Genomic DNA, 20,346 nt, shown 5'->3' on the forward strand with positions numbered 1-20,346 from the left:
CCGCGGTAGGGCTTTTGCCTTGCACGTGGCTGACCCAGGACAGACTTGGGTTCGATTCATGGCATCCCACGATTCCCTGAGCCTGCCAGGAGTGATTTCCTGAGCACAAAGCCGGGGAGTAAACCCTAGTGCAGCTGGGTGTGGCCCCCAACCACAAAACAAACCAAAAAAGTGGGCTCTTTAAAACCTTTCTCTTCCTATTGGCATTCACCTTGTTCCCTTATCACTCTCAATTCCTCAGACCTTTCAGTAGCTGTGCAAAACAGGTCTATGTAGGGCTGGAGGAAGTATGGCGGGCACAGAACAGGGGTTTACTCCCTGGCTTCCCATATGGCCCCCCCCCCCCCAATTACTGCCAAAGAGTCAGGAGTAACCCCTGAGCATCGCTGGGTGTGGCCGCCCACCCTCCACTTCCCAAAAAAGGTCTCCTTAGACTTCCAAGATAGGATTCTTGCCTCATTCTCCATACTGCTCTCCACAGTGAAGATAGCTCAGCAGCAACTAACACAGACCCGGTTGCTTTATTAGCTAACCTCGGCTTTGCTTGGGTGTCCGTTCCGTTCTTTCTTCATTATCTGACTCTTGGTTGGGGCCACACAGCCCAGAGCAGTAACAATTTGAATACAAATATATTGCATTTTATAAAACACAGTTCATCTTTACTGAGATTGACTATAAATTTTTAGAAGCAATTTTATATTCATCTTTTTTTTTTTTTAAGTGTAACACCTTATTGTGTGCAGGACTTACCTCTGGCCTAAAAAATATCTTAAAAATATAAAGATTAATTAAATAAAAAAGATTTTAAGCTGAGGGCCAGGGACATCACTCAAAGGGTTAGGGTACGTTCTGCATGTAAGTGTCCTGGGTTCATTCAGTCTCTGGCACTACATGGTCCCCTAAGTACAGTCAGGAGCAGCAGTAGAGCACTGCTGTATGTGGGCCCCAAAATAAAAAAAAAAATGATTGTCTTCAGGCCGGAATGATAGCACAGCTGGGAGGGCATTTGCTTTGCACACAGACAACCAGGACAGACCTGGGTTCAGTGCCAGGCATCCCATGTGACCCCCCAAACCTGCCAGGAGGAGTAACCCCTGTGCACTGATTGGTGTGGCAACCACCCCCCAAAAGAGATTATTGCCTTACTTGTGACATTTCAGGGTCCAATCCCTGGCAACAAATACAGACCTCCCCACAAGGAATGCCAGAGGTTGTCTGGCAGTGAGTGTAGCTCCCAATTCCCCCCACTAAATAAAAATGATAAACTGAGAAAGTTTTTGCACATAGTGAAAAGAGACAATAAAGGCATTTTTTTATTCAAAGGTATAACTGGCTAAGTAGATCTGTTTACAACCATTCTTGTGAAATACTTTTTAAAAAAATATGACCAACTTCTTTCCGAATAGCAGACAAATACCTCACCTGATGACCTAATTTTTGATAGATAATGTACATGATTAGGCAGAAATAGGCAAGCACACACTGGTAAATTATCAAATACTCAGTCAAAACTTCGTTTGTGGCCCCCACTTCTTGATCGGTTTCTATTCCCGCTTCGTCTTCTACCATCTTGTCGACTCCCTGACCGACTCCCCTGTCTACCGGATCGGCCACTGGATCGGCCACCAGCCCGGCCTGACCGGCCAAAGCGGCCCCCTGACCAGCCACTCCTCTGCCTGGAATTAGAAGCTGTGTTTCCATCGTAATATTCTTCAATTTCGGGTAACGTGGCTGGCACTGAGAGTATCCAGTCTGAATCATGCCACTCTTCCTGTTGGGCAGAAATTTACAAAATTAATATAAACATAAAATATGAACCATAATCAAGCACACAAGTACAGGAAACTCTTATCCATGATTAGATTTAAAAAGCCACATATCCATTAAAGTGTATGGAAAACTGAGGGTTAGAGCAAATTATACAGTGGGTGGTGTTGCCTTCCATACAGCTGACCTGAGTTCGATCCCCAGCACCCAATATGGTCCGTCCCCCCAGTCATCAGGAATGATCCTGATGTGCAGAGCCAAGAATAAGCCCGGAGCATTGCCAGATGTGATCCAAAGTCAAACACGTATGGAAAAATGAAATCCAGAAAACGAAAACATACTTTATGCTAAGGAGAAACTCCTAGGTCCATTTTTGAAACTTTAAACTCGGGGCCGGGCGGTGGCGCTAGAAGTAAGGTGCCTGCCTTGCCTGCGCTAGCCTAGGACGGACCTCAGTTCGATCCCCCAGCATCCCATATGGTCCCCCAAGCCAGGAGCGACTTCTGAGCGCATAGCCAGGATTAACCCCTGAGCGTCACCGGGTGTGGCCCAAAAACCAAAAAAAAAAAAAAAAAAAGAAACTTTAAATTCATGGTCAACACATTTTTGAAAGAGCACTGGTCTCTAAAAACAGGTGCTCATTATAAAAACTGTATTGTTTGGGGCGAGGCAGTGGCACAAGCGGTAGTGCGTTTGCCTTGCACGTGCTAAAGTAGGACGGACCACGGTTTGATCCCCAGGCGTTCCATATGGTCCCTCAAGGGAGGAACAATTTCTGAGCGAAGAGCCAGGAGTAAACCCCTGAGTGTCACCAGGTGTGGCATACATTTTAGGACCCCAAGGTCCTAAATAACCTAAATGACCATTGTAGGAATAAACCCAAGCAAGCTGGGTGTGACCCAACCTCCTCCCATACCTCCCTTTTTATAACCTCCCTTTATAAAAGAGATTTTTCATTGATTTAGTTAGGATGATATTACAATCATTTTGGAGTTTTTTTAAATCCCTCTTTTAGATAAAACACTCAACTACTTAAAAGATAAATATTTTTTTAATGTAATTTTTATTTTGATCATAGTGGCTTACATATTGTTGACAAAAAAGATAAATATTTTAAATACCTGTAACGATTTTGATTCATTTGCAGGAACATCAAAACAAACACCCTAAAAACAAAATAAAAACATTTCTATTCAGATGCATGAACTGTCTCAATTTGCTAATAACTGATGGTAACCTCATATTAATAAAGGCTAAGGTATATACAATGATCATAAAGTTTTATAATATTTCATATACCATAACACATGAAATAAAGCTTATTGCATCTCCTATGAAATTAATTCATTCCTGGGCCCGGAGAGATAGCACAGCGGCGTTTTCCTTGCAAGCAGCCGATCCAGGACCAAAGGTGCTTGGTTCGAATCCCGGTGTCCCATAGGGTCTCCAGTGCCTGCCAGGAGCTATTTCTGAGCAGACAGCCAGGAGTAACCCCTGAGCACCGCAGGGTGTGACCCATAAAACCAAAAAAAAAAAAAAAAAAGAACCAGAACTAAGCCCTGAGCAACCTGAGTGTGGTTTGCCTCCCTCCCACACACACAAAAAGAAACAAATGGGCTGAGAGACAGCACAGTGGTAGGGCGTTTGCCTTGAACGTTGCCAACCCAGGACTGGCAGCAGTTCAAAATCCCGGCATCCCATATGGTCCCTCAAGCCTGCCAGGAGTAACCCCTGAGCACTGCCGGGTGTGACTCAAAAACAAACCAAACCAAAAAACAAACAAACAAAAGATTTATTTAATATGACTCTTCAAACTAGTAACTGGAAACTATCCCAAAGAAGTTTAGGCTTTGGGGGAGGGGGGGGCCGGAAAAAAAAAAAAAAAGAAGTTTAGGCTTCAAAAAGAGTAGCAACATTTTATCTTTTTTTATTTTTATTTTTTTTGGTTTTTGGGCCACACCCGGCGATGCTCAGGGGTTACTCTTGGCTGTCTGCTCAGAAATAGCTCCTGGCAGGCCCAGGAGACCATATGGGACACCGGGATTCGAACCAACCACCTTTGGTCCTGGACCGGCTGCTTGCAAGGCAAACGCCGCTGTGCTATCTCTCCGGGCCCAACATTTTATCTTTAAAGACATTTACAAGAGCAGATTAATCTACAATCTTCTGTGTAAGTAGCTTACTGACATAGGGAAAAAAAACCTACCATATTTCCTTTTAGGAGGCACATTCTGGTAATTTGGGACACAGCATTACTACTCAGTTTTTTATTAAGTTCTTTCCAAGCACAGTTGACATCCTCTATTTCATCTGGGCTTTCCAAAGTCATAGTCACAAATCCCTTAAGGAATAAAAATCACATTATGAGGATGAGTGGGGGGGGAGAGCAGTAACGGCATATTCCATATTCCAATTCTACAGCTTTCATGATTTAATCACAGTCCAACAGAGTCAGGAGTATAACTTAACTGAAATTTCTCTTAAAAGGGGCTGGAGCAACAGCACAGTGGTAGGGCATTTGTCTTGCATGTGGCTGACCCAAGACGGACCTGGGTTAGATTCCCAGTATCTCCTATGGTCCCCTTAGCCTGCCAGGAGTGATTTCTGAGCAAAGAGTAACCCCTGAGGGCCCGTGGAGATAGCACAGCGGTGTCTGCCTTGCAAGCAGCCGATCCAGGACCTAAGCTGGTTGGTTCGAATCCCGGTGTCCCATATGGTCCCCATGCCTGCCAAGAGCTCTTTCTGAGCAAACAGCCAGGAGAAACCCCTGAGCACCACCGGATATGGCCCAAAAACCAAAAAAAAAAAAAAAGAGTAGCCCCTGAGAGACGCCAGGTTAGACCCACCCAAAAAAAGAAATTTCTCTTAATAGAAGACTAACGTGGGTAGAACTGAAAGTTTCATTCTTTTATGCATTACTATAAGGACTATATTTAATTCTAAGCATCAAGCTTGTGCAGAGAATGAAGCAAAGTAGGGCACCAGAGAAAAATAATATGGTAGTGAAGAGATAAGGCAACACCGAAGGAGCTTAAGTTAATTGGGTGAGGAAAGAAAGGGACATAAATCTATATTCTTATAGGGATACTACGTATTAAATATTCCATATAGTCTCTCAGGAGTAATGTGTCCTTTCTCGTAGTAATTACGCTGTAGTGCACATGCATGGAAACAACTAAAGGGGGGCAGGAAGTAAACAAAGAAGCAACACACAGATTTTCAGAGCGATGAGAGTAATGAATGAGCAGAGCACTGGCAGCAGTATACAAGCAAGTGCAGGACCTCTCCCCTGCCTTAAGGCACTGAGCTATCTTGAGCCCTTTTCCCAGGAACCCTAAAAGCAGGGCTATCAGGATTGCCTCATGTATATGCCATGACCGTGTTTAAATTCATGATCACGTACAAGTGGGGTAAGAGATTTAAGCCAAGGGACATCTCCTAGGCTTTTCTCACTAGGATCACAGTGTGACTGTACTGATTTCCTCAGCAAAAGTGGTGGCATCATGGTCTGAACTCAAGACCTTGCACTCAAGCCAAGTGCCTTAAGCTACTGAGCCAGTCATCTTCTGGGCTGCAAAGTGACTCTTATATTAGGTAAGGGTTGGTATTAGGGGTCAGAGAGAGAGTATTACAGGTGAGGTACTAGTCTCCCATGCAGTCGATCTGGGTTTGATCCCTGGCACTAGATTTGGTCACCCAAGCCCCACTAGGAACCCTAAGCAAAGCTGAGTGTGACCAATTCCCCAGGCAAAAAAATAAAAAAGATGAAACTAAATGACCTAAGATTTTTTTTAGCCAGAAAAGTATCTCTTTGCATGTATTGGGGGCGGGAGGCCCCACAGCCAGCAGCGCGCAGGGGTTACTCCTGACTGTGCTCAGAAATCACTCCCAAGAGGCTCAGGGGACTATGTGGGATGCTGGGGATTGAACCTGGGTCGGTCCTGGGTCAGCTGGTACAAGACAAATGCTGTACCCACTGTGCTATCACTCTGGACCTTCATTTATTTTTATTGTGGCAGGAATCACACCTGATGGGATACAGGATTACTTCCTCAATATAATTTTTATTGGATTTGGGGACACACCTACTGTGGTCAGGGACTCCTTTTGTCTGTCCTTGGGGTCTGTTTCCAGCAATGCTCGGGACCGTGTGGTGCCAGTTTCACTGAACCTAAGCCTCATATGCAAAGCATATGCTCAGTCAACTGAACAATCTTTTCAACCCCTTGCTATTTTCTTTTGGTTTTTGGGCCACACTGGATGAGGCTCAGCAGTTACTCCTGGCAGTCTTGGGGGATCATATGGGATGCTGGGGACTGAACCCGGGTCATCTGTGTGCAAGGCAGACATCCTACCACTGTGCTATCACTCTGGTCCCTTTCACTATTTGTTTTTTTTTTTATTTTGGGCCACACACAGCGTCACTCTCGGGGGTTACTCCTGGCTCTGTGCTCAGAAATCGCTCCTGGCTTGGGGGACTATATGGGACCTGGGGGATCGAACTGTAGTCCGTCCTGAGTCAGCCACATGCAAGGCAAACGCCCCACCACTGTGCCATTGGTCTGGCCCCTATTTTCTTAAGAAGTACTGTTTAGGGCCCGGAGAGATAGCACAGCGGCGTTTGCCTTGCAAGCAGCCAATCCAGGACCAAAGGTGGTTGGTTCGAATCCTGGTGTCCCATATGGTCCCCCGTGCCTGCCAGGAGCGGCAGTGCTCAGAAAATCACTCCAGGCAGGCACCAGGGTCATATGGGCAGCTGGAATTTGAGGTTTCTGAGCTTAGAGCCAGGAGCAACCCGAGTGCTACCGGGTGTGACCCAAAAACCAAAACAAACAAACAAAAAAACTTTTTAAAGTAAGAAGTATTGTTTAGGGTCAGAGATTTGCTCCCTGAAACTGCAAAAATATACAAAAGAAATATTATTTAGGTATCTGGAAGATGGTCAGAATGCTGAAGTATATTCTCTGTGAGTTTGAGCCTCAGATACCATCCTCACTACTGCACGGTCCCCTGCGTACCAACAGAAGTGACTTGAGTATTGTTGGACCAGTCAAGCGTACCTCCATATGTGGCCCAATCAAACAAATGAAGTAGTATTTAACAGCTGGGGATATGGGACCGGAGCAATAATAGCACGGCGGGTTGCACGCAGCCAACCCAGGTTCGATGCCAACATGCCAACATCCCCAAGGCTGCCGGAAGTGATTTCTGTGCAATCTCTTAATACCTCATATGGTCTTCTCCTGAGAACCATTGAATGTATCCCTGTATCAAAAAGGCTAGAAAACCAGGTTTGCAGGCAAGAAAGCCAGGTTTGATCCCCAGCACCACATAGGGAACACCTAAGGATGAGGAGCAGACCCTGAGCAGAGATAGGCAAAGCCCTAAGCACTGCAGTATATGATCGACAACAAAGGAACATGTCAACAAATCAATAAAAAGAGAGGAACACAAGGGATAGCTCATAGAGCTGAGCACATACCTAGCATACAAAAAACCAGGGCTCAATACCCTGCATTGGGCAGTCCCCCTCACCCCTAAGCATCACCTGATGCACAAAACTGAACTTAAAACTGGGAGTTACCCCCCCAGCACTACCAAGTGTGGCACCAAAAAAAAAAAAAAAAAAAAAAAAGAAAGAAAAGAAAAGATTGGGGCCCAAAGTGATAGCGCAGCCGTAGGAAATTTGCCTTGCACGTAGCTGACCCGGGATGAACATGGGTTCGATCCCCAGCATCCCATATGGTTCCCAGAGCCTGCCAGGAGTGATTTCTGAGCGCAGAACAAGGAGTAATACCTGAGTGCAGCTGGGTGTGACCCAAAATCCAATAAATAAATAAAAATGTTTTTATTAAATAAAAAAGGACGGACTGCTCAGGAGGTAATTAAGGGGTTAAGAGCACATCTTCTACATGACCAAGGCCTTAAGTTAAAGGCCTGGTGCCACTCAAGTACTGCCACGTGTGTCTCTGGTGGCCTCCAGCATCTGGGGTCCGAGCACCCTCACAGTACCAGGCACAAGCACTGAGCCTTCTAGCCTTGTTGGCGGTCACTGGGAGTGAACCCTAGTACTGTGTACTACTTGGGAGGACCCTGCCAACAGCTCCAAACAAAAAACAATATGGAAAAAGTCCGGGGATGTGGCTCAGTAGTAGAGCACATATCACACATGCAAAAAGTTCTGAAGGGGCCGGAGCATGTTCGCCTTGCACCAGGCTGACCCAGGATGGATCTCGGTTCCATCGTAGTGTCCCATATGGTCCCCCGCCCCAAGTCAGGCGCGATTTCTGAGCGCACAGCCATGTGTAACCCCGAGTGTCACCGGGTGTGGCCCAAAATTTAAAAAAAAATGAAAATAGCAAGAGGGGCCAGAGTAACCAGGTGTGGCCCAAAACAAAATAAAAAAAATCCTAAAGAAATAGTATCAGGGTTAATGAACATCCACAAACTTGGTCTGGAGTGATCACCAAGTCAAAGCCAGTTGTAGCCCCTGAGCACTGCAGCTCAGCGTGGCAGACACAGGCAACCCTTGCTGAGTAGGCTACTGCCATCACTGCAACCGATTTCTCAACTTGCATGGTTCCAAGGCAACTTAACAAAATGAATAGGTACAGATAACAAAAAGCACTGAGCAAACTGAAGATTTCCTATTTTCTTCTCAGTATTAATATTTGCTCTACCACATGCTATTTTCTCGGGTTTCTACCTTATCAGACGTAATCAATGATCGTGGTTCCAAACTTGATGCACCAGAGATGTGAGCTAATGCTGCAGCCAACGCGTCCACTGCCCCTTTCTCTTCAATGAGCCTCTGAGCTGATGGTCGGAAAAAGCTAACAGCAGCATAAGAAACAGAAGACAGAGACCTATGGTTTAAAAATAGGAAATTTTCTTGGTCAACACAAAGGCAAGAAATTAAAGATAAGAGAACAAATGGGAAAGATAGTAACTTTTTCATATTTTAAAATAACTAAACATCTTCTGGTAAAAATGGTGATTGAATTTTCTGATATCTGAACTAGGAGAGCTTATAGATGAATAGCCTAATAATAAAGAAAAAAAAGTCATTCAGCAAGTCAGAAAGCATACCTGATGGCATCCATGCTTTTAGATTTAACTAAATCCATGGTAGAAGGAACACCTACACGTTTAAAAGTTATTCCCTGAAAATGAAAGAATTATATTAAAGAAAAATGGAAATCTTCACAATTAAGTTCTAAATTATATAGTTTTTTGAATTTCCATTTCTTGAATTTAACTGCCAAGCCCTAGCAGAGCCAAAAATTGTTTTCTAATAAATCAGCAATTATAAATTATAAAAAGTAAAAAAAAAGTTTAAGTGCCCCTTAATCATGAAAAAAGTACTGTTTACATCTCTCAATTTTCCCTTAAGACCCCATTTATTTAAAAAAAAAAGGATATAAAAACACATTATCAAAAATTAAAAGTATGAAATACCACCAAAAAAATGAGAACCACAAAAATGTAAATTTCGTTTAAAATGGACTATTACAGCATCACTTAATAAAATCTAACTCATACTAAGGCAAGGTCATGCCACGATTTATAAAGCTGCACTAAGAGGTGCTAAAAATCACAATACAATTCTGCTTTTAGTATCAGGGAGAAATTCAAGGCAAAAAATTAGTGAGTCAGTTCTGTCTTCACAATAAATGCTGTATTTTTGAAAACAAAGTCTTGCAGCTAATTCAGATTTAGCTCTCCACATGTTTCACACACAAGTGCAACTTAAACTGAGAAGTCATAAAGATCTATTTGTGTGAACAAATATAAAAAGAGCTCCTCTCTAAGGCACTGTTTAGATAATAAGTTTGAAGTAATTTAACTCTACTTACTGCTTTCTGTTCCACATATCTTAGCTGACCTCTTTCTTTTGGCTGATAAAAACATATGCAGATCCCTGTCCGACCGGCTCTCCCTGTGCGCCCAGAGCGATGAATATAGGACTCAACATCCTAAAAATTAAAAAGGAAATTTAACAGTACATTAACCAAAAATGGCTAAGAAAAGATAACTTATCTTTCACATCAAAAGCATGTTAGGTACATAAAATGGCAACTATGCAGCTTCTCTCGTTCTCCCCAAACCAATTCTCATTCCTTACCTGTGGAGGAGAATTCTGAATCACCAGGTCAACCTCTGGAATGTCCAAACCTCGAGCAGCCACATTTGTTGCCACCAAAACTTTGAAGCTACCGTCTCTAAAGCCTTTGAGAGTGATTTCTCGTTGAGACTGTGCGATATCTCCATGTAAACACTGAGCATTCTATATGAAAAAAGGAGGTAGAGAGAAAATGAAATGTAGACTTGATACTCTCAACTGATAACACAATAAACCGTACAGTCCAAGTATGTTTTAAGTAGTAACCTTCCTGGTTTCCATCATAACTCATGCTTTTGCTGGGGGTTGTGGGTGTCACACATGGTGGGGCACAGGGGTTAGTTACTCCTGGTAGGCTCTTGCATAGAGGATACCAAAGATCAAACCTGGGTCAGCCACATGCAAGGCAACCGCCCTACCAGCTGTGCTATCACTCTGATCCCCATAATTTTAACAACATAATATTTTTTTTTGGGTTTTTTTTGTTTGTTTTTGGGCCACACCCGGCATTGCTCAGGGGTTACTCCTGGCTGTCTGCTCAGAAATAGCTCCTGGCAGGCACGGGGGACCATATGGGACACCGGGATTCGAACCAACCACCTTTGGTCTTGGATCGGCTGCTTGCAAGGCAAACGCCGCTGTGCTATCTCTCCGGGCCCAACAACATAATATTTTATCCACACATTTTGTGGTTTTAACAGTCCACAAAGAAAAATTATTTATGTTCATTGTTTCATCCCTATAAGCAGAATTAGAGAAAGCATTAAAAATAATACCTGTTTTATGTGTGGATTCATTGCCATTTCAGTTACATTCTTTTTGGTTTCACAGAAAATAATAGCCCGTCCTTCAGAGCCACTGTAGACTTGAAGCACATCTCCAATTACTGCCGGCCTCTGAGACCAATGACACTGAATGGCCAAATGCTGTAAAGAAAGATTTCAATGTTTCAGTAAAATTATTTTTAAAATGTTTTTACATTTCCCCCCAATTTGTCCAAAATTTAGCCTTCCTGGAAGAATTCTTTTCAAACAAAACTAGTGTAGAATTAAAAAAAAAAAATCCAGAAAAGTGGCTGCATTCTAATTACTGTATTTGCCGGCGTATAAGACAACCCCCTAATTTTGCAGTTAAAGCATAGGTTTAGGCCTATATTGGCTGTATCAGACAGAACGTTCCTGTGCTGCAACTGTATGTACCACAGTGAGCCAATCACAGCAAGCAAAGGTCCAAAGGTTATACTGTCATAGACTTCCTCTCTGACTCTGGCCCATCTGAGCAGGCTTTTGACAGTAGATTCGGGTCCAGAACATTGTCTAATTTGCATGCATCAAAAGCCTGCTTGGATTGGCTGAGTCAGAGAGGCGGTCCGAGCAGCCTGGCAGTGATTTGGTGCAGGATCGAGTTGGAAAATTCGTTTTGTGGCAATATTCAGACAATTTTCATTTAGCGGCATATCGAAACATTTTTCGGGATATACTCGGCGTATAAGACGACCCCCAGATTTTCAGTTGATTTTCTTTTGTTTCAAAATTCGTCTTATACGCCGGAAAATACGGTAGGCCACTTACTGAACAGATGGTAACTTACATCTTATTATAACATCAGTAACAAACATATATGAACTTATTAAAACAAAATGAAACTATACTTAAAAGTTTGCATTTTACTGCATGTAAATCTTATCTTTAAAAAAACTGCGGGGGGGGGGGCTGGAGAGATATCATGGAGGTAAGGCATTTGCCTTGCATGCAGAAGGTCAGTGGTTCGAATCCCAGCATCCCATATGGTCCCCTGAGCTTGCCAGGAGCGAATTCTGAGCACAGAGCCAGAAGGAACCCCTGAGCGCTGCTGGGTGTGACCCCTTCCCCCAAAAAAGCTAATTAAAAAACTGCAGTACTGGGAGCAGAAAAGATAGATAAAGTAGATAAAGAACTTGCCTTGAATGTGGCCAACCTAAGTTTAATCCCCCAGCGGACTGTATGGTCCCTTATGCACATAGCCAGGAGTAATCCCTGAGCACAGCCAGGTGTGACTCAAAACAAAATCAAACAAACAAAAAATTCAATGTGGTCCTGAGTACTGCCAAGAGTTATCCCTGAGAATAGAATAAGGATTAATCCCTGAGGACTACCAAGTGTTACAAATACCACCCAGCCCCCTACTCCACCCCAAACAAACAAAACTCATCCAACTTCTAGGCCCAATCAATTAACTGTCCAACCCAAATGGCAGAGGAACACTGGGAATAGCCCAGGCCCCTAAGCATTTGCTTGGGAGACACCCCTGCAAGAAAGAGATTAACAGAGGTCAAGGTGCTTGCCTTGCATGCAGCCAACAATATGCAGTTCATTGTATAGAGAACACAAGTATGGCCAGGAGTAGCTCCTGAGTACTCCCAAGACATGGGAGTAAATAATAAATAAAATTACCAATATTGCATTTTTTTTTTCGGTTATGGGCCACACTCGGCAGTGCCCAGGGTCACTCCTGCCTCTCTGCACTCAGAAATCACTCCTGGAGGGCCGGGGAGAGAGCATGGAGGCAGGGTAGTATACCTTGCATGCAGGACAGTGGTTCAAATGCTGGCATCCCATATGGTCCCCCGAGCCTGTCAGGAGTGATTGATTTCTGAGCGTAGAGAGGAAGGAGTAACCCGAGTGATGCCGGGTATGACCCAAAAACCAGAAAGGAAAAGAACGATCCTGGTGGGCTTGAAGGACCATATGGGATGTTGGGTATCGAACCCAGGTCAGTCAGGGGTCAGGCGCTTGCAAGGCAAATGCCCTAATAACTCCAGCCCCAATACTGAACTCCATTTTAAAGATATATATGGTTAGAGGCCAGAGTGATGGAATAGTGAAAAGTGATGCACACAGCTGACACAAGTACACTTGCAAGCACCCTATAGAATCCCCCAAGTGCAGAACCAGGAGTGACCCCTAAGCATCATCACTACAAGTGATCCAAAGACAAAACTAAACAAAAATAAGTGCACTAGTGTCTGAAAGATGGAATATAAGGACATGATAAAGCAAACAGAGTATAAATATTTTAAGCTTCTCACAAAATGTCTTATTTTTCCCCCCTCACTTTCCTTGACTCCTCTTGTAAAGAGTTGTCAAACACACTTGGCTGCAGTACTTGCATGTTTTGGGGTGGGTTCTTTTTTCTTCTTTTTTTTTGCTTTTTGGTTTTTGGGTCATACCCCGAGGCACTCAGAAATGGCTCCTGGCAGGGTCAGGAGACCATGAGATGCCAGGAATCGAACTGGAGTCCGACCTGTACTGGCTGCATGCAAGGCAAACACCTTACGGCTTGCTGTGCTATTGCTCCAGACCCTGAAGTGGGTTTGTTTTTTTGTTGTTTTTGGGCCACACCCTGTAATGCTCAGGGGTACTCCTGGCTATGTGCTCAGAAATCACTCCTGGTTGGAACCTGAAATAGCATGTAGGTAGGGCATTTGCCTTGCATGCAGAAGGACAGTGGTTCGAATCCTGGCATCCCATATGGTCCCCCGAGCCTGCCAGGAGTAATGTCTGAGCGTAGAGCCAGGAGGAACCGCTCAGCTCTGCCAGGTGTGACCCACAAACCAAAAAAAAAAAAAGAAATTTTGGGGGACCATATAGGATGCCGGGGGATTGAACTGCAGCCCCTCCTAGGTCAGCGTGTGCAAGGCAAATGCCCTACCGCCTGCATAACGGCTCTGGCCCCAAAATCTACCTTAAAAAAAACAAAACAAAACAGGGCTGGAGAGATAGCATGGAGGTAAAGCATTTGCCTTGCATGCAGAAGAATGGTGGTTCGAATCCCGGTATCCTAAATGGTCCCTCGAACCTGCCAGGAGCAATTTCTGAGCAGAGCCAGGAGTAATCCCTGAGCACTGCCGGGTGTGACCCAAAACCAAAACCAAAAAAAAAAAAATTTGGGCCAGAGTGATACAACAACGGGTATGAAGTTTGCCTTCCACGTGGCAAACCCAGGTTCAATGCCCGGCATCCCATTTGGAACACACCCAGCCATATTTAGGGGGTCACTACTAAGCACAGAGCCATATAGTCCATGAGGGGCAGGAGTGATATAGTACAGTGAGTAGGTAGGTTATTGGAAAGTTGCATGCAGCATACTCAGGTTCAAATTCAGGCATTTCACATGGTCCCTTGGCATGACCAAGAAAGAATGATTTCTGAGTGCAGTCAGGAAGGAACTGTGAGCATCTCAAGATGTGCTCCTCCACCCACAAAAAGCAATAGTCCATAGTGGTGTGACCCAACCAATCCCCCCACCAAGACTTTTTTTTCCTTTCTACTGTTAACAACTAAGGTTTTTTGGAGATGAAATCATGAATTACAATGTTTTAACTGTAGGGATAAGGAGCTATAAAAACAAAAAAAGGGAAAAAAAGAACACTTTCAGAGTGATAGTACATCTGGAAGGGCGTTTGCCTTGCATGTGGCCCACCCGGGTTCAATCCCCAGCATCTGATACGATTGCTCAAGTCTGCCAGGAGAGCGCCGCCAGTTGTGGCCCAAAAACAAACAAAATAATCACTTTTAAAGTCTTGTGATGGGCATATTTGATCCTTCATATACATAGGCTTTGTGAATGTATAAAAATGCATTTTAGGAACCAGAGGGACAACCACAGTGCAGAAGGCTTACCTTGTATCCTGATGACCTGAATTTGATTCCAGGCACCCTATATATGGATCCCCAAGCCTGCCAGGAGTGATCCCCAAGTAGAGCCAAGAGTAAGCCCTGAACACATTGGGCGTGGCCCAAAACTCCCTTCCCTCCACAAAAGGACTTTATTCATTTTCTTTTACTAATACATTTTACATGATTAATTTTCGAAGAGGGGTGCTGGCCACACTCAGTGGTACTTAAGGGACACATGGTACAAGGAATCAACATGCAAAACATGCACTCATCCAATCTGAGTTATCCCTCGAAACTTTTCTTTTTAAATGGGGTCACACTAGGCAATCCTCAGTTTACTGTTCAGGGATCATTTATGATAGGGCTCAGGGAAACATATAAAATGCCATGATCAAAAAAGGGATGGATGGGGCCGGAGAGATAGCATGGAGGTAAGGCGTTACATGCAAAAGGATGGTGGTTCGAATCCCGGCATCCCAAGCCTGCCAGGAGCGATTTCTAGGCATAGAGCCAGGGGTAGCCCCTGAGCGGGGACGGGTGTGACCCAAAAGCCAAAAACCAAAAAAAAAAAAAAAGGGGGGGGGGGTTTGGATGGAGAAGGCAAGGCAAGGGCCCTATGCACTGTACTCTCTCCTAGTCCCTCTGAACACTATTACTGTAACTTTAAGCCATCGCAAACTATATAAAATTTCCATTTTTTTTCAGCCTTTGGGACACTGATACTCAGGGAATCAAAAATCACTCCTGTGAAGCCTGAAAGATAGAATGGAGGTAAGGCGTTTGCCTTGCATGTAGAAGCCTGCCAGGAGTAACCCCTGAGCACTGCCAGGTATGACCCAAAAAAAAAAAAAAAAAAAAATCACTCCTGGTGGTGCTCAGGAAACCACATGGAATGCTGGAGGAACTGAACCTGAGCAGGACACTACAAAGCAAGTGTTTACCTCCTATACTATCGCTCCAACCCCTATCAAATTTTCCTTTGACCACTCCATACTATCTTTCCAAAAATATAAATATTAATTGGTTTGAAGCTTAAGATCTTCTTATACACATGTATATATACTTCCGTTCATATATGTAACATGTTTAATACTGGAAATTCGGGTTATGTTTAGATGGGTTTTTTTTTGGGGGGGGTGATATCCAGCGGGTGTGTGTGTATATATATACACACACACACATACGTACATACATACACCCAGCTCAGGGCTTACTTCTGGCCCAGAATTTAGGGATCACTCCTGGAGATGCTGGGAAACCATATATATGCGATGCTGGGAATCAAATCTGGGTCGGCTGCCTGCTAGGCAAGTGCCTACATTCTGTATTATCACTCCAGACTGACTGTTTTGGGGAACCACACCTGGTGGTAATTCAGGGATTAGTCCTGACTCCCTGTGAGGAGTAAGCCTTTGTACTACTTAGGAGAGCAAATGTGATGAAGATTTTTAACCAGGTTCACAATGTCACATGCAAGATAAATGCCTGACCACCTATATTATCTCTCCAGCTCTACAATTTTGTTTTATCAGAGTTACTCAGCTAAATTCCAGAAATGGAGGCTGAAGCAATAGTACAGCAGGGAGGAGGACATTTACTAGCACGAGGCAACTCTAGTTCAATCCCAATACCACAAATGGTCTCACAAACCTGTCAGGATTGATCTCTGAGCATAGCCAGTACAGCCCCAAAACATTTCCAGAAAAAGGGGCCAGAGCTGGAGCACAGTGGGTAGGACATTTGCCTTGCAAAGAGGCTGACCTAGTTCAGTCCTTGGCATCCCATATGGTTCCCCCTGAGCCTGCCTGATGTAATTTCTTCTTCTTCTTTTTTTTTTTCATTTGGTTTTTGGGCCACAACCAGGGGTCAATAATCCTGGCCACGCACTCAGAAATCACTCTCGGTTTGGGGGACCAGATAGGATGCTGGGGGATCGAACTGTGGTCCGTCCTAGGTTAGCGTGTGCAAGGCAAACGCCCTACCACTTGCGCCATTGCTCCGGCCCTGCCAGGTGTAATTTCTGAGTACAGAGCCAGGAGTAACCCTGAGCGCCACCGGTATGGCCCAAAAAACCATGAAAAAAAATTCCAGAAAATGTATTTCTAGACATATTATTTATGTGCAAATACACCTATCAAGTAGAAAAAGTGACATCTATGTAATGGCAAATCTTCACACGGCAGTAGAACAATTGTTTTCAATTGCTTTATACCTATAAACCAGCACCAACTCCTGAAAAGGCAGCTAAAAACCAGATATATGGGTAGTGGTTGTTGTTGTGGGATATCTGGGGGAGGGGTTGGAGCCAATCCAGCACTGCTCAAGTCTTACTCCTGGATCGGCCAAGACTATTTTGGCCTCTGCACTCAAGGATCATTTCTGTTGGTACTCAAGGAATGATATGGGATGCCAGGGTTTAACCCTAGTTTGGCTACAAGAAAGGCAGAGCCCTGCCTGCTGTACAATCTCTCCAACCCCAAAAGTCTCAATTTAAAAAAAAAAAAATTTGGTTTTAGCTTCACCTGGTGCTCAGGCAGCACTTCTCCTGTTCAGGAATCACTCCTGGCGGGCCCCAGGGATGACCATATATAGGATGCCTGAGAATGAAGCTGTGTTGGAAACACACAAGGCAAAACACCCTACTTGCTATACTATTGTTCCAACACCTGATACATGGTTTTGTTTTGTTTTTTTGGTGTTTGGGCCACACCCAGTAACGCTCAGGAGTTACTCCTGGCTATGCGCTCAGAAGTTGCTCCTGGCTTGGGGGACCATATGGGACACCAGGGGATCGAACCGCGGTCCGTCCAAGGCTAGCGCAGGCAAGGCAGGCACCTTACCTTTAGCGCCACCACCCAGCCCTGATACATGGTTTTTATCTTAACCTCTTTAGCTGTACTTCTTTTTTAAAAAAAAAAAAAAACAACAACAACAATGATTTAAACCCAAAATTATCAACCTTGACCCTTACGATATCTTCTGACTTTTTGGAAAAGCCATCCCTTTCCTAAATTTACAAACTGTTCAGTGACATCACTATTATTTCAAGGTGAGGTGAGTTTGGCAGCCAAACTTAGCTGTTCTGGGCAGGGGCTACTCTGGGCTACTGAAGTCCTGAGAGATGTGGCTGGTGATGGGGACTGAACTGGAGCCTTCCATAGCATACTAAGTCTATACTACAACTCGCTGAGTTCTCTCAGGCCCAGTTCTAAATTAAAAGGCCTTTGGGGCTGAAGAGATAGATAGCACAGCGGTAGGGCATTTGCCTTGCATGCAGAAGGACAATCGTTCGAATCCTGGCATCCCATATGGTCCCCCAGCCTGCCAGGGGCAATTTCTGAGCGAAGAGCCAGGAGTAGCCCCTGAATGCTGCTGGGTGTGACCCAAAAAACAAACAAACAAACAAGTTAATTAAATCTAAAATCTTCCAGGATTTTTTTTTTGAGGTAGAGTATGAAGTGAGGATATGACTTTTCCCCAGCTGTGCTTACACAAAGTATCTTAGCGCTATTCTTTCCTGGTCAGTATTTATTACCTGTTTTGTCGAATTCAAATATACTTTCGTTGGCTCTGTGGCTGCTTGCCTATCTCATTAGGACCTGTCTGATCAACACTTATCCTCTATTTATCCTGCCTGTCCTGCAGTCATTAAAAAAAGCAGGTGTCTTATTGACTAAAAGTAAATAAAGAGCTGTCTTGGAACTGATACCCAAAACTTATGTTTGGCATTAATAAACGTTAAAATATGAACCAAAAGTTAAATCTATCATGCTGGAAAGCTACTTACTTCCACAGTAGTTGCAGCCTTTTGAGTCATTTTTCCAACAAGGTCAACCTGTTCATATCTGGATTTCATGTATTTTTTTGCAACTTTGTATACCCACTGTGGGCAAGTTGCAGAAAAAAGTAAAGTCTGAGGATTGTCTTCAGAATCTTAAATAGTAAAAAAGAATAAAAATGCTTTCTTAATACCTTAAATTCTTAAATTACTTCTTAAAATCCCCCCAAATCTTCAAAGAAATAAAACTTTAAAACTCGAAGTAAAATTTAAAGTCTTATTTTACTGCAATTATAAAAATGGGGAAAATACAAAGAAAACAGAACCCAAACTTAAGAATATTGGGCAAATATATTTATAAAATGAGTTAGTAAATCTAGATACTGTCTTTAATGCATGAAAGGTAAAAAATACCTAAAGTATACAAAAGTATTTTGTTGCTAAAGAAAATAGATACCAGACAACTTTAATTTTGTTAAAACACTGAAAACAAGGGCTGGAGCAATAGTACAGAGAGTAGGTCGCTTGCCTTGCACCTAGCCAACCCAGGTTTGAACCCCCACATCCCAGGTGGTCTTTCAAGCTCGCCAAGGAGTGATCCCTAAGCACAGAGCCAGAAATTAGCCCTGACCACTGTCAGGTACAGTCAAAAAAATACTGAAAACAAGGGCCAGCCAATGGCATGTTGTAAAGCACCAGCCCTGCATGTGAGAAGAACCTTGGGTTCAAGCCTCAGAGCCAAAGGAAACAAACAAAACCTGAAAAGGCAATCAAAATAGAATGGGAGGGCCAGACCCCGGTTCAATTCCCAATATCCAATATGGTCCCCTTAGCCGGCCAGGAGTGATGTCTAAGCACAAAGCCAGGAGTAATCCCTGAGCGCCACCAGTGTGGCCCAAAAGCATAATAATAATAATAATAATAATAATAATAATAATAATAATTGCTGATATAATTATTTGAATTAGGGCATACCAGCTTTGTAAGAGTCATGAATAATATCTTCAACTTGCTCAGCAAAACCTAAATCTAACATTTGATCCACTTCATCAAGTACAACATGGCGCAGTTTAGAAAGATCTAATCGGCCACTCTGCAGATGGTCTTTGATACGACCCGGTGTTCCAACCAAGATGTCAATGCCATTTCGAATATGGTTAACTGCCAGAAGAAAACATTATCAGTAACATGTAAAAAAAAAAATTTACATTATATATCTTGAATCATACAATAAATGGATTTTTGTGATCGTATCATACATATTTACTCACTTTGGCCTTGATATGATGTTCCACCATAAAAACATGCCACACTGAGTTTCCTAGTTATATCTTTGAAGTCTTTGGCTACTTGGTTTGCCAGTTCCCTTGTAGGAGCCAAAACAAGTACCTGAGCAAGAGGTTGGAAAAATAAAAAGAACTTTTCTAAGATGTCAGGATTTAAACTGAAACTTTTTTGGGGGGGAACATTTAAAACCAGGAACCTCAACATTAACCTTATAGTAATGAAAAATCGCACAAATAATAGGAGCTTGTATTTATTATATCCTCCCTTACTTGCTTCCCTTAGTTCTTTTTAATTATTTTTACAGAACTTAAGTGTGCAGCATTACCAGATATCTTTCCAAAACCCTCTCTTCATATCTTCTATGCTTAATAATTTTTCCTTAGAATTTATTGAGTAAGAAAGATATATTTTATTTACTTCCTTACTGTTTTATCCACTGTAATGTTAGGTACCGTCTTAGGGCAGAAATTCGTGAGTTTGGGTAACTGATTCCTTGGCACAATTCCTCCCAAAGAAGATGCAAAACACATTTGTTGAATGAATAAGTACTCAACTCAGATATGTCAAAAATCAGTTTCTTTCATAAATTATACAATTTGACCCTTACAAAAACCTAATTTATATCCCAATATTACCAGTGAGTATTAGAGTTCAGTCTTGCCTAAGATCAAAGAAGTAATGTAGCTAGACTCCCCTGTCTTTAGCACTCAGCAGTGCTCAGGGGTCCATGTGGA

The 20,346-nt window shown here is 43.3% G+C and overlaps 1 protein-coding gene across 3 annotated transcripts in view; it reads right to left on the reverse strand.

Annotated features, from left to right (window-relative positions):
- Positions 1–1,284: 1,284 nt before the first annotated feature.
- Positions 1,285–20,346, reverse strand: part of DDX50 (DExD-box helicase 50) — a 35,530-nt gene continuing 16,468 nt past the window's right edge. For 2 of the 3 annotated variants that reach the window (XM_049790488.1, XM_049790487.1), the window contains exons 5-15: positions 19,597–19,714; positions 19,301–19,486; positions 18,335–18,480; positions 10,666–10,815; positions 9,893–10,054; positions 9,624–9,743; positions 8,857–8,930; positions 8,474–8,633; positions 3,974–4,108; positions 2,889–2,933; positions 1,285–1,771 (exon numbers count right to left, since the gene is read on the reverse strand). In XM_049790488.1, coding sequence (XP_049646445.1) covers positions 1,502–1,771; positions 2,889–2,933; positions 3,974–4,108; positions 8,474–8,633; positions 8,857–8,930; positions 9,624–9,743; positions 9,893–10,054; positions 10,666–10,815; positions 18,335–18,480; positions 19,301–19,486; positions 19,597–19,714 — 1,566 coding nt within the window. In that variant the 3' untranslated portion in view covers positions 1,285–1,501. Of the gene's footprint in view, positions 1,772–2,888; positions 2,941–3,973; positions 4,109–8,473; positions 8,634–8,856; positions 8,931–9,623; positions 9,744–9,892; positions 10,055–10,665; positions 10,816–18,334; positions 18,481–19,300; positions 19,487–19,596; positions 19,715–20,346 lie in introns of all 3 variants that reach the window. The other variant, XM_049790490.1, reaches the window with a different exon arrangement.

This window comes from Suncus etruscus, chromosome 17 (genome assembly GCF_024139225.1).
Source record: "Suncus etruscus isolate mSunEtr1 chromosome 17, mSunEtr1.pri.cur, whole genome shotgun sequence".
Lineage (NCBI taxonomy): Eukaryota > Metazoa > Chordata > Mammalia > Eulipotyphla > Soricidae > Suncus > Suncus etruscus.